Source organism: Calonectris borealis, chromosome 8 (genome assembly GCF_964195595.1).
Source record: "Calonectris borealis chromosome 8, bCalBor7.hap1.2, whole genome shotgun sequence".
Lineage (NCBI taxonomy): Eukaryota > Metazoa > Chordata > Aves > Procellariiformes > Procellariidae > Calonectris > Calonectris borealis.
This window is the reverse complement of record NC_134319.1, coordinates 29,780,100-29,792,945: the sequence shown is the minus strand read 5'-3', so window position 1 is coordinate 29,792,945 and position 12,846 is coordinate 29,780,100. Positions and strand designations below refer to the sequence as shown.

The 12,846-nt window shown below is 50.3% G+C and overlaps 1 protein-coding gene across 1 annotated transcript; it reads left to right on the top strand.

Moving 5' to 3' along the window:
• Positions 1–3,797: 3,797 nt before the first annotated feature.
• Positions 3,798–12,531, top strand: FASLG (Fas ligand). Its single transcript, XM_075156666.1, has 4 exons — positions 3,798–8,248; positions 8,624–8,669; positions 10,546–10,599; positions 11,046–12,531. Exons 1-4 carry the CDS (start codon positions 7,790–7,792, stop codon positions 11,438–11,440), a joined length of 954 nt encoding a protein of 317 aa, XP_075012767.1. The 5' UTR covers positions 3,798–7,789; the 3' UTR covers positions 11,441–12,531.
• The last annotated feature ends 315 nt before the right edge of the window (positions 12,532–12,846 follow it).

Below are 12,846 nucleotides of genomic sequence, written 5' to 3'. Positions count from 1 at the left end.
AAGTTCTTATTGTTTAATGTTATCCTTTCATGTGGGCTCTTGAGTCATTTTTTACTTCCAGTTTCATTAATGTCACACTGACTCTAGCTTTCAAAACTTGATTCTTTACTCTGGTGAAGTCAAGTCTCTCTTAAATTGGTCATGATCTTTACATAGAACAGTTTCTAACAAAGACAGCTTATAAATCTTGACAAATTCCTATGGCATTGCGGATACTTAAAGGGAGGGCCTAGTCCACCTTGTGATATTGCATAATAAGGTCAGACAGTTGGTGTAAAATACCAAGAAACCAGCACGCGTGCGCAGTAGTGAGGACTGCATCCTTGCGGTCCTTGGGCAGGTCTTGAGCCCAAGGTCAAAAAATACTTGAGCAACACAAATGTTTCCATGGGAGGATGGATAGTCACAAACATATGCATTGTATAAGTGAATTACTAGCCATGTTTGCCAAAATAAGGTACTTAGGTTATATACATTAAGCATCAGAGTGGAAATCCAGTATTTTTAAAACACACAAACTCTACTAGCTGTGTGGTATTGGTAAGTAGAGAGCTAAAGTATAAGGTGTCTGTGTGGCTTCTGCTTTTGCCAACTTGCAGTGTGAGATGAAACAAGATGGAACAGCTTAGCATGCTTCATTTAATTAGGTATGAACATGTTCCACTTCATTTGGAACAGTTAAAATGTAGAGCCCTGACCACAAAGTGCGGTGGGTAGGCTATCAAGCAGTGTGTGTCTCATCTGGAAACCCTGAGTGTCAAACAGCATCAGGTACTGCTGGAGAAATTACTGGGGTTTCTAACAGCTCGAGAAGAATTAGTGTTCCCAGAGGTTGTTCAGATAAAACGTGTTAGCTTAGGAAGGGATAGTGATACCCATGAATCTTTCTTACATATCTCTCCTCTAATTTTAAGAATAGTAATTATGAAAGAAGCTACCAAGGAGCTTTCTGCTGCCTTACTGCTGTCTCTCATACTGGACACATGGCCTGGGAGCCGCAACTGGTCTTGCCCATGCTGCTTTTCATTAGAGATGCTAATTAAGTCCCAGATTAGAGGTGTGGCTTTTGGTAGGGAATGGAGATGAAGTTAACTCTGCACTTTGTGGACCTAGAAATAGAGTAGAAATTTGTTTGCCATCTTGAGGCTTGTTTTTCCTTAGTTAGATGTGGTGGCTAGAGCCTACATCCAGCTGCTGGGCCCTCTGTGAACTTGCAGCAAACAAGAATACTTGTCTGTGATTTTTTTTTTTCTCCAGAAAAATAACATCAAACATCTAATGAATATCATAGAATCATACAGGTTGGAAAAGACCTCTAAGATCATCGAGTCCAACGATCAACCCAACACCACCATGCCCACTACACCATGTCCCTAAGCGCCTCCTCTACACGTCTTTTAAATACCTCCAGGGATGGGGACTCCACCACTTCCCTGGGCAGCCTGTTCCAAGGCCTGACCACTCTTTCAGTAAAGAAATTTCTCCTAATGTCCAATCTAAACCTCCCCTGGTGCAACTTGAGGCCATTTCCTCTCGTCCTATCGCTAGTTACTTGGGAGAAGAGTACAGGGGCACGACCACCTCCCTGCTCCTGCTGGCCACACTATTTCTGACACAGGCCAGGATGCCGTTGGCCTTCTTGGCCACCTGGGTACACTGCCGGCTCATGTTCAGCCGGCTGTCAACCAGCACCCCCAGGTCCTTTTCCTCCGGGCAGCTTTCCAGCCACTCTTCCCCAAGCCTGTAGCGTTGCCTGGGGTTGTTGTGGCCGAAGTGCAGGACCCGGCACTTGGCCTTGTTGAACCTCATACATTGGCCTCAGCCCATGGATCCAGCCTGTCCAGGTCCCTCTGCAGAGCCTTCCTACTCTCCAGCAGATCAACACTCCCGCCCAACTTGGAGTCGTCTGCAAACTTACTGAGGGAGCACTCGATCCCCTCGTCCAGATCATTGATAAAGATATTGAACAGGACCGGCCCCAGTACTGAGCCCTGGGGAACACCGCTCGTGACCGGCTGCCAACTGGATTTAACTCCGTTCACCCCAACTCTCTGGGCTCGGCCGTCCAGCCAGTTTTTTACCCAGCGAAGAGTGTACCTGTCTAGGCCGTGAGCCGCCAGCTTCTCTAGGAGAATGCGGTGGGAGAACAGAGTATCTTCTATTAGTCATAATTTGACATGGTTACTGCTGAAATGCTGAGGTTGTGTACATTGCCCATGAAACCACCTGTAGCTGGAAGTTAAATCCCAGGAAAGTCAGCCTGAAGGTCCCGTGGGGCTTTGGGAAGTTGGCTGACGTGGGTCGCTGGTGTCGGGGTGCGTGTGTGATGAGATGGGCACACCTGGTGTTGGGCTCTCCCTTTGTCAAACGGATGCTGGAGGGCCCGAGTTCACTCGGGGATACAGGGCTGAGGTGTGATCCTGGTGGAGCTCAGTAAGGATCTCAGGTAGATCTCTCTTTTTTTTTTTTTTTTAATGGGCTGAGAACGGCTGCTCCCAAGAAGGAATAAAATTGTCAAACACTGACTAGGCCGCACAGGCCAGCGGAGCCAGCTGGCATTTTCCAGGGCCAAGGCTGGCTTTGTGCTGGCAGCCTGGGGCAGGGCACGGGTCCCGCTGAAGGGCTTGTGAGTGCAGTTCTCAGCCGTCACAGGGGCGGACGGGAAATCAACGTCTGCACATTTGCTGTGGTCTTCCTCGCAACCTCTGAGCGGCCACAACACCTTGTTCCATTTTCTGCCGTGACTAAGCTGTTGTATGTTACGAATTGACAGCTTCTCGCTTTCTCAGATGTTCACGCAATAGATCCCGTTACCTCATAACCCCCATACCTCATTTCCTTGCTCTTCCTGCGCATGCAAAAGAAATAAAATCTTACTCCGCTGCTTTCAATTCTTTTTCTCAGCTGCTTTGGCTCCTTCCCCCCTTGGATTCTCTCCTGCCTCTGATCCCTGTACCTCTTCTGCTGAACCCAGGGCTGTTGCCTGCTTGTTGGGTTCATGGTGTAGTTGGCACCTACTTAATGAAGGAGAAAACAAAGCACCTTGCTCACCAGGAGAGGGCCATATTAAGCACTGCAACGCCAGGCCAGAGCCGTTAGAAATGGATTTTGAAACCTGCTCTTGAGTGTGAATATGTGAATGTCGTCTTCGTGAGCTGTGGGCACCAAGGCAAAGCTCTACATGTGCTACAAATGCTTTCAGCAAAGAGCAGTTGTTGAGGAAATGAAAACCATCACCCTTGCCTGGGAAAATTGAACTGTTAAAAAGATGTCATATAGAAACAACACTAAGATTTCGCTGCTCACTGCAAAGGCTGGGTGGGTTCTGGTGTCTCCCACACCCCTCGAAGGCTTCAGTGGTTGGAGACCCTGCTACCTTTGGAGGCAGTTGTCACAAGTATCCATTCCAATGTTCAGTCAAAAATCCATGTATTTTTTGTGCGAACTCCTTCAGCTTTGGCTCCCGGTTAGTGGCTCCCTGGGAAGGTTTTTGTCTGTGAGATTCAAGAGCCCTCTGCTGCTGGAAATCATCCCTCTTTATACAGGTTTTTCACACGCTCTCCGTCCGTCCCTGCCGATCTGCTCTTGCATGGACCAAGTTGAACACCTTTGCTGTCTGGCAGTTATTGCAACTTCTTCCTGAGCCCCTCTGAAGTTGAACATAAACTGGCAATGTGGGTTCTGGGACTGTCTGTAGCTGTCTTGTGCTATATGTGAGCTCATACCTGTGGGCGCCCGTGGGCTTTCCCTGCTGGAAGCTCGTGTCCAGCTGGGTAGCCTCTCTCAGTTTCAGAAAATAACATCCTAGAAAGAAAACACGGTTCTATCTAAAGAGTTTGATCTGCAGTCTTTTTTTCTAGACTTGTTTTCTTCTGATTAAATTCTCTGTCCTCATGGTTACTTAGGACTCTTACCAGTTATTTTAATCTGCAAATATTACTGGTGTAATATTTTGCTTGGTTTTCTCCAGATCTGTGGAGATCTCTGGTAAAGGTGTTAAAATAGTGCTATGTTGAGGACAAATCTGGTGGAAAATCAGAAGCCTTGTCCTGGGTGGTGCTCTCAGTTACTCTTTCCACCGTACCCGCCAGTGAGGGTTAACGGGTGGCACCTCTTCTGCCAGCTGTGGCGGATCCTTACTGGGTTTGCAGTAGCTGCTTCCCTGGGCTCTGACGGCACAGTTTAGCCTGGGACTGCAAAAGGTTGCCGAGGCTGTTAATATCTCGGGTTAATGTTTTGAATCTTGTTTTTTGAATGCGAATGATTCTCAACTTCTTCAGTTGTTCTTAGGTGTAATTTATGCAGCCCTGCGGGCTTTCAATAGTTGCTTTTTAGCATTTCCACTAGTCACTGGTGTAATAGGAAATATTTGTTAATCACTTTCAGACAGACACATATCTGATGACTCTGTCCAGAACCTGATGAGAGCATCTCCTACACAGTGGTTCACACTTATCTTTTTTTTTTTTTTTTTAAATTTTATTTTCTGTCAAGTATTAGATCTGGATCATTGTTCAAGTTCTGCTTTCTTTGGTGTATTTCAAGAAGGCCATCCTTCTGTCCTTAAATCTACTGATACAAACTTCTAGCTGCTGGCTGATTCTCATTGCTGGCAATGTAAACTTTAGCATGTGGTGTGTATCGTTAATAAGAGCCTCTCCTCTGGGGGCACGGTGGGGATGGAGGGGGTTCCTCTGAGCAAATCCTCTTTTTCTGTTTGTGTAACTGTGGCTTGTCTTTTGTTGATTTTGGCAGAGGGAATCGATTCTTTGATAAAAGGGTATGGAAAGCGTTTCCATTTGAAAATATTTCCTCCTGTTCAAATGACATAATAAGGCTGCTGAAAACAGGGTGGGCATCTTGCGGACTGGGTGAAGAGCGGGATAGGGAGGCAGAGAGACAAATCTGATACCCCTTTTGTCCTTCTTATGTCCTCCTTTCCTGCCCAGCTGTCCTTGCCCCATATGTTAAGAGAGCTCCATCTCGTCTAAATTCTGGCTCTAGGCCTTCTAGCAAAATAGATTCCCGTGACTTAGGTGTCTACCTACAGCAAATTGTCCCACTATTATTTCAAAAGCCCTTTTAACACAGTGTGTCGCTCGAGCAATAGGAAGCCAGCAGAACACAGAGCCTGCGGGCATCTGTATCATCTTGGTGATCTCTGAAGGTGCTGATAGGGGAAATGGAGAATGTGACAGCAGGACCAGCGCAGTAGAGTGTGCTAGGAAGGGAGAGGTCTCTGAACCTGTGCACCACAAATGATCCTTTGACGGTAAAATAGCCCCAATCTTTGGCTTGCAACATCATGTGGTATTAGCAGGCTCTTGATCCGAGCATCCGAAAGAGAAGATGCAGCAGGCATGGCTGACATGGCTTTCATTGGTTTCATCGTCTCTGCCCTCTCACCCACCCATAAAAAAAGTATCTTTGTGAAAATAGGAAGCAGTGGGTGAGAAGTAAGTACGCTTCTGACATTTAAGGGAGACTGCTACTGTGCCCACAATCCCACCAAGATAAGCTGTCTGCATGGTGTCAGAAAAAACTTGAGTGGATCCTCCCCAGGCAAAGCTGTGTGCTCGATGACTTTTGACATGCTTGTCAGTAATGCCTCCAACTTTGAGGAAGTCCTGGGCTTCAGTCCCTGCCCCCTGAGCCATCATTGTATTTTACAGCAGTTGAATGGGCCACAGAAAGCATTAAAGAAACAGGAACTCCCTGACACCCATGTCCGTCTTGCAAAGAGCCACGGGCACGCTGTGCTCGCCACCCTGAGAGCAAGGGAGTGCAGGCACCGACTGAGCAAGGAGCCCGAGTGGGTGGCGAGTCCCCCCCCACGGGGCTGAGGCACCCGTGGCAGCAGCAGGGCTGGGGTGCTGTGCAGGCGGGGCGGTGGAGAATGTGCTGGCAGGAGACACTTGCCCAACCATCCTGCTGCCTCTCTTGGCTCCCTGTGCCTTGGAAGCATCTCTCTTTCTCCAGGGCCAGCACTGGCTAGCAGGCTGGAGTTCACCACGTGCCATGGGAGGTGTGGAGCTGAGCCCAGCCCTTTGCGTGACCCTCTTGTAATGATCGTAGGAATGGATGAGGACCTGTCCTGGAGCTGGCTGCATCATTCTGGGATGCGGAGAGAAGGACTGAGCAAGGGTAGCCATGACCAGGCTTGAACTGCCGGAGCTGGATTTGTGTTGCTTTTGTGTCTTATATGTCAGAAACCTGTAAGTACGAGGAAGAGCCAGGCGGGTTGCTGAAACCTCTCATGCTGCAGATCGCTGCTGTGGTGAACATCTTCAAAAAGCAGTGGGGTGTCTGGTGGTGCAGGCAGGGCTTTGAGGACATGTCTGACTTACTGATGCGGTTGGAGGCAAAGCTGAGCCCTTGCTTTGGAGAAACAAGCGTGCATATGCTGTCAAAGCATGCTGTTCTCAGACCCCAGTTTTGATGTTCAAGATCAAAGCCTGCATGTTGGGATCGCTTCCTTCAGCCACAGAGGAGACAAATCTCTAGTTTGTTCTCGTATTAAGCATTTTCTTTTTTTAAACACTACCCCATACAAACACACACTTCAACGTAGGTCTGTAAAAATGGAAGAGCAAACTGCTCTTTATAATCGCTTGTGCACACCTCTGAATCTGTGGGAAAATCTCATTGCCACCACTTAGAAAACTGTGGTCAATGGCAAATGGAAATTGAGAAACTGGAAATTGAGGAATGGAAATGTTCCTCTCTCTCCTCATTATGATTTTGTAATGAGCTCTTATGACTGCTGGTCCTTGCAGCATGGCCCGAATTCTAGATCCTTTCTTGGAAGGAGAGAGAAATTCTACCGAGATGAGTAGCACAGTGTCTATCCCAGGCTTCAATCACAAGTTACTCAGCCAGGTTCCGTCCTACTGCAGGGCTCAGCATTGACCTGACAAGACGATAAAAAAGCCCTTCCCTCTCTAACGCGTCTTCAGGTTAGAAGAGGACTGTGGGATTGGAGATAGTATTTGCAGAGGTAAGTGGGGCAGCAGAAGCTGCCATAAGAGCCTGCTTGTGCCCCAAGGCACTGCGTGTTTCCTCCATTACAGCACGCTGCTGGTTCAGCCTGGCCAGTGCCCCGCAGTGATTTGGTGTGGGTGAAGGCAGCCCACTGAGCCGGCTCTGCTTGGGCTGGTGACGCTGGGGCAGCTCTGCTGGGGCTGCAGCACTGACAGTGTCTGCCTCTTCTCAGGTAGGTTGGTTTTTATCACAGTGGGATTGTGTCTGTGACCAGGGTTCTGTGACTCAGGATCCGTGCCTTGTGGAGCAGCCAAGGAAAAGGTGGGATATGCAACAGGCAGCGGTAAGTAATTTGTCCTGTGTGAAATGAAGCAATGCCCCAGCACCCACCGATGCACTTGGGATCAGGTCTTCATCCTTCTGCCGAGGGGAAGAGTCCTCAGCTTGGCTTCTCCCCTCTTGTGCAGGATGCCAGAAGCAGGAGAGGTTTTCTCATTTCCTCTGCTCGTGGTCCAGGACACCGCAGTGGAAAAGCAGCTGCCTCTGCTCGAGTGGGCTGCTGGAAAGGGTGGTTGGCTGGTGGGTGTATGCTGGGCTGATTACTCAGCCCCCGACCGGCAGCGCAGCCCTCACGCGCCCCGCAAGGGCTTCGCTGCTGAGTGCACCTGCTTCCCGAGCACGGGGTTGTGCGAGCGCAGTCTGGTGCCGGGCTGGTCCCGCTGTGTGTGCGTGCTGCCTCGGAGTGGGAGGAGCAGGCGGGTGCCCGAACTTGCAGCCGAGGGCGGAAGCTCTTTGGGGTTTGCTGTTGATGCTTGAGGCTTTCATAGAGTTGCAGCATCTGAGCTGGGTGTTCACTGCTGGAGTGATGCAGGCGTATAAAGACAGAGCTGGGTCTTCCCCCAGGGCTCAGTCTGGGACAGCCCCGGCAGTTTTTGGCTGCCGTATGGAAGATCATGCCAAGCACGTCCAGTCCATCCCGCTCCCGGCCATGCAGCAGAACTTGAACTATGTGTACCCCCAGATCTTTTGGGTGGACGGCTGTGCCAACACAAGTACTTCCTGCCCCCCGGCATCCCCCGTCCCTCCTTTCCCACCACCACCACCACCACCAGTACCCGACCGGAGGAGAAAGCCAAGGAACAACAGGGAAAGGAGGAGCGTCGGCTTCCTGGTGATCTCCTTGCTGATCCTGCTGGCCCTCACCGGAGTGGGGCTGAGCATGTTTCAGATTTTCCACCTGGAGAAGGAACTGGCTGAACTCAGAGAGGTGAGGTCTGGCTGGCTGGTCACAGAGGCTCTGGGGAAACAGCAAAAAAAGAAAAACTTAAAATTGGGTCTGAGATGCTCAGGTGGTGCAAAACTCCCCAAGGGGCAGGCCGATGGCATTGAAATGTCTGCCATGCCAGTGTAAGTGGGGTGGCTTATTTCTGTGGGGGACTGCTCTGTTGGTGAGTGATATATCTGGATGTCTTTGTGTTTCCGAGTGCTGCAAGGTCTCTCTCCCTGTATATTTCTTAGCACTTTGCAGCTCCCCATGAGCACCCAGAATTAGCCACGCTCAAAGATAGTCCTTGGCTGCTTTAGATGATGCCCTTATGCTCTCACCCTGCTAAGACAGCTTGTCACTCTTCTCTTTTGACAGTCTGCCAGCACTGAACACATCCCTCCAGCTTTGGAGAAACTCATAGGTGAGTTGATGTACAGAAAGGAGGAACTCCTTGTGTTAGGTGTGTGAATGCTCCTGTCAAACTTTTCCCTCTCCTTATCAGGGGGCAAAGGCAGGGTCGCAGCTTGATGCTCTGCAAATGCTGATTTCACTTGCTTGGCTGGAAAAAGAGCTTTATCTCTGGGATGTGGGGAAGGGGTCCCGCACCCTGCCTGCTGGGGTGCTTAGAGGTGCCAGCCACAGGTTCCTGGGAGAGCGTGCCTCCACCTTGGGGCCCCCCAGACCCCGTGGGGCAACGGTACCAGGGGAACTCTGCCGTAAAAGTGAGTTTCTGGCTGTCCTAACATACAGTGACAACATGAATGGAAGGAGGAGAACGGAGACGGGCACTGCACGTGTTACTTCTTTCTCTCTTTACTCTCAAGATTTTGGGAGGATGCAGAGAGTTTCATTTTCTCTGGAGGTGGGGGATTCGCTCCCACCCTTGAGAGCGGAACTTATTTTTTCCTAAATTCTTTTGGTACACAGTATCACTGCAGCCAAAGCTAGTTGAGAAGAGCCTGATTATAGGTGTTTTTTTTAGTTTTAGAAATGTCATTTCAGTGAAATTGAAACTTTCCACAAGAACCTGCCAACTTTTCTAAATTTCATTTAGGAAAAAACGCCAAGAGTTTCAATCTGAACGGAACAATTTAAAAATCATATTTTGAACTTCTGAACCATTGTTTTAGTTTTACATTCCATGTTAATGTTATCAGTGAGGATATCCCTTTTTAAAGATGGCCAAACTGGAAAGAAATTTTCAACTCTCTTGACATTTTTTGCTAGATCTGAAAAGATTTTTTTCCGTTGAGGATTTTGGTTAGTAGGAAAGTTAATTTCTTTTCAAGTTTGTTCTGATACTGAATGAAAGCAAATTTGGAAATAGCAAAATTCTCTGGAAAGGGCAGTCCTGCTTCCCATCAACTTCCATATCAATAAATTTTGTAATCTATTGCTTAGGGGTAACTGTCACTTTAACCGGCTGCTCAGTGCTCCGATCACAGGCTACTTTAGCAGTAGCTAAACATAAGTCATAAATAATAACCCTGAATTTCTTGAGGGGGGTAAATAAATAAACAAGGCCAGGAAAATAGTGTAAAGGAGAAGGGAGAAGGGAGAGGAAAATTTAATTGGCTTGAGAAAAGGCTGCTTCTAAATCTGAGAACATGATGCTTGGAAGTAGATGCTGAGAAGAAGGGAAGGATTGAGTGGGATGGGGTCCAAATACTGAGTCACTGTAACTGGCCCATCTCTCCAAGGGGACCCAAACCCTCCAGGGAAGGCAGAATTTTCCTAGCTGTGCTCTGCCTCTCTGAGGACAAGGTCTGCCTGGCCAGCGGGATGGTTTGCAGGATGCCTCAAGTGTCTTCTCTGATCTAGTTGTAAGGAGGGTTGGTGCTCAGCAGACAGAAGTCCACTGCCACGGGTACATCTGCCCTCGGCAGCGCTGGACTGGAGGGGGGCAATAGAGCAGACTCCTCTGTGACAGGACATGAGCAGCCACCTTGGCACGGGTCAGAGATGCTGGGTGAACATCCCTCTCCTACACCCCGAGTGAGAGGCCTCTGCTTGAGCTCACTGACTGAGTCATTTTAAGATGAAAGCTCTCCTTGCTCTTTCCCCTTGCTTTTGATCATATCAGGATCCTTTGCTGCAACTCTTCCTTTTAACTCCTTCTCTTGCCCTGCAGCGTTTGCCCAAGCACCGCTCTGCCTCGCTGCGCTAAGCCATGGTGCTTATGTGCCCTGCGCTGCTCTGAATCTGCCCCATTTCGGCTTCGTGGTCGGCTCCCTTCCGCTCTCTGGGCTGGCTTCTCCATGGAGCATATGGCTAACATCTTCCCTATTTTTGTGCAGGGCAGAAGGAGCAGTCCATGAAAAAGGAAGCGAGGAAGGCAGCACACTTAACAGGTACGTGCTGAGGGGCCAGCAAGGTGTGGGAGCAGGGGATAGGGCAGACATGGCCGGGGTGAGAGGGTGGCATGGTCATAGTTGTGAGGAGCCCACCTCGCACAGGCTCTCCTATTTTCCTTTGGTGACACGTGTGCTCTGACACCGGGAAGTTCCTCCACAGCTAAAGTCTTCCCCTCATTTAGGCTTTTCAGTGAGCCTTCTGTTTTTTGGTTTGGTTTTTGGTTTGTACCCGGGATATGCGGGGCGGAAAGTTGTCACAAGCAGCTGGCGTTGAGCAAGGTGAAGGCAAGAGCTCCCACCAGCGCGAGGCCGGGGCGGACTTTCCATGCTGCAGACAAGGGCTTGGAGAACAGTTGACTTGTTGTGACATGGGGTGTGACTTGAGGGAAAAAACACACAACTGCTTGTACTTAGCGCACTTTTTCTCTTGTTTCGGCTTCCAGGGAACCCTGCCCAGCGGGATCTCCCTCTGGAGTGGGAACCCATCTCTGGCCATGCATTCACCAACGGCGTTCAGTACCGCGATCAGGGCCTCGTCATCAATGAGACCGGCCTGTACTTCGTGTACTCCAATGTGCTCTTCCGGGGCAGCGTCTGCAGCAGCCAGGTGTTGACCCACATCGTCTACAAGAAAAACCCGGCCATGCCGGGCAGCCACGTGCTGATGGAGGACAAAGGCATCAACTACTGTACGAATCAGAAAACATGGGCCCGGAAAAGTTACCTGGGGGCTTTATTCAAGCTCAGGATGATGGACAGTTTGCATGTCAATGTCTCCAAAATCGCTCTGGTTAATTTTGAGGAATCCAAGACATTCTTCGGCTTATTTAAGCTTTAAATGGAGCTGTTGGAGCGTGGCCAGCAGCCCCCACACACACACTAGCACGCGCGAGGGGTGAGCGCTGCCTGAGCAGCAGTGGCCAAGCCAGGGTCTCGCAGCAGGGAGCTCACCAAGGAACCATGTTTTGGCCTTCAGCGTGAGAGGGCTCCAGCAACTGGTAAAGGCTTGAACGCGGACCTCTGGGAAGCACCGGGGCTGTACTGTGTCAACCTGAAGAGAATCACACATTTTCCCCTTCTGAAAAAAACCAACAAACTCAAAACGTAATGTGCTGAAGACCCCGTGAAAACTCACTACTTGCTACCTGAGAAGATGCTGATGCCAGCGGCCTCACATGGCATCATGGCCCTGGTGTGCTTGAGCCAGTAGGCATGCGGGGACAGCCAGTGGGCATCGAGGAGGCCCCTCGAGCCAGGGCTGCGGGTGCCTGGGCTGTGCCGCGCCACACCGCAGGCAGTGGTGTGGGAATGAGTAGTGTGGCAGCCTCAACTGCCCACCGCGAGCCATGGCTGGCCACCCTGCCCGGGCACTCGGCACCGTGACTGCTGTACGACAGGCACCTTCCCGCTAGCTGGCTCCTTACGCATGATATGTTTGTTTTGCATTAAGTTATCGACCGTTCCCATCCCAGAAAATGTCTCCCAACCCCTTTATTTAACTCATCCCGACTGCATTGCAAGGAATGTGCCAGAAGCAGTGGTGCCCCAAAGCGGGTCCCGACCCTGGAGAGAAACCATGACTGCACCGTGGTGGTGGGGCTGGTGGGGAGGCCACATGTTCTGCTGACAGGACCTGAACAACACGGCGGTGGAGAACAGTGGGGCCTGAGATGAAAGCAGCATCTCCAACCCTCTTCCTTCCCTTTCGACACATCAGGGTCCCCATGGAGTCCTGGTCCTGCCACCCCCTGCACAGTGCAGGTGGGGGTGTGCTGGCCACCATCAACGGCATGGCTTTGGCTGGCCCCCTTGTCACGGGATATTCTCTCTTGCACAAAACACAGATGGTAAATAAAGGTATATTTTTCTAGGAAGTGGCACTGTCCTCTCCTCATTTGGGGTAGCAGGCTATGGCAATGGCCAAAGCCGTGAAGGCCTCTGTGATCAGGGGCCAGCACCCCGTTCCTTCTCCAGCAGCATGGCAGAAATCTGGGAGCCTGACCCCACTTCGCTGCCTGCTTGGTGGGGCACAGGGTCCCCGCCATAGAGCTTTGGGGCTCCAGCATTGAAACATCAGGATTTGAGGACCAGGGAGGTGTGATGTGCGCAGCACAGACCAGGCAGCCCAAGTCCTGTTTGGCCATCAGGAAGGGAACTGATCTCAAAACACAGGCTTGAGCTTGAGTGGAGCCAGACACTTGTTGCTGAGCAGAAGCACTGTCGTCCCCGAAGGCACCACGCTCC

Excerpts from the sequence above, each read along its gene's own strand:
- FASLG (XM_075156666.1), top strand. The coding sequence starts at position 7,790 with ATGCTTGAGGCTTTCATAGAGTTGCAGCATCTGAGCTGGGTGTTCACT. Across the intron at positions 8,249-8,623 it reads AACTGGCTGAACTCAGAGAG|TCTGCCAGCACTGAACACAT; the intron begins GTGAGGTCTGGC and ends CTCTTTTGACAG. Across the intron at positions 8,670-10,545 it reads AGCTTTGGAGAAACTCATAG|GGCAGAAGGAGCAGTCCATG; the intron begins GTGAGTTGATGT and ends ATTTTTGTGCAG.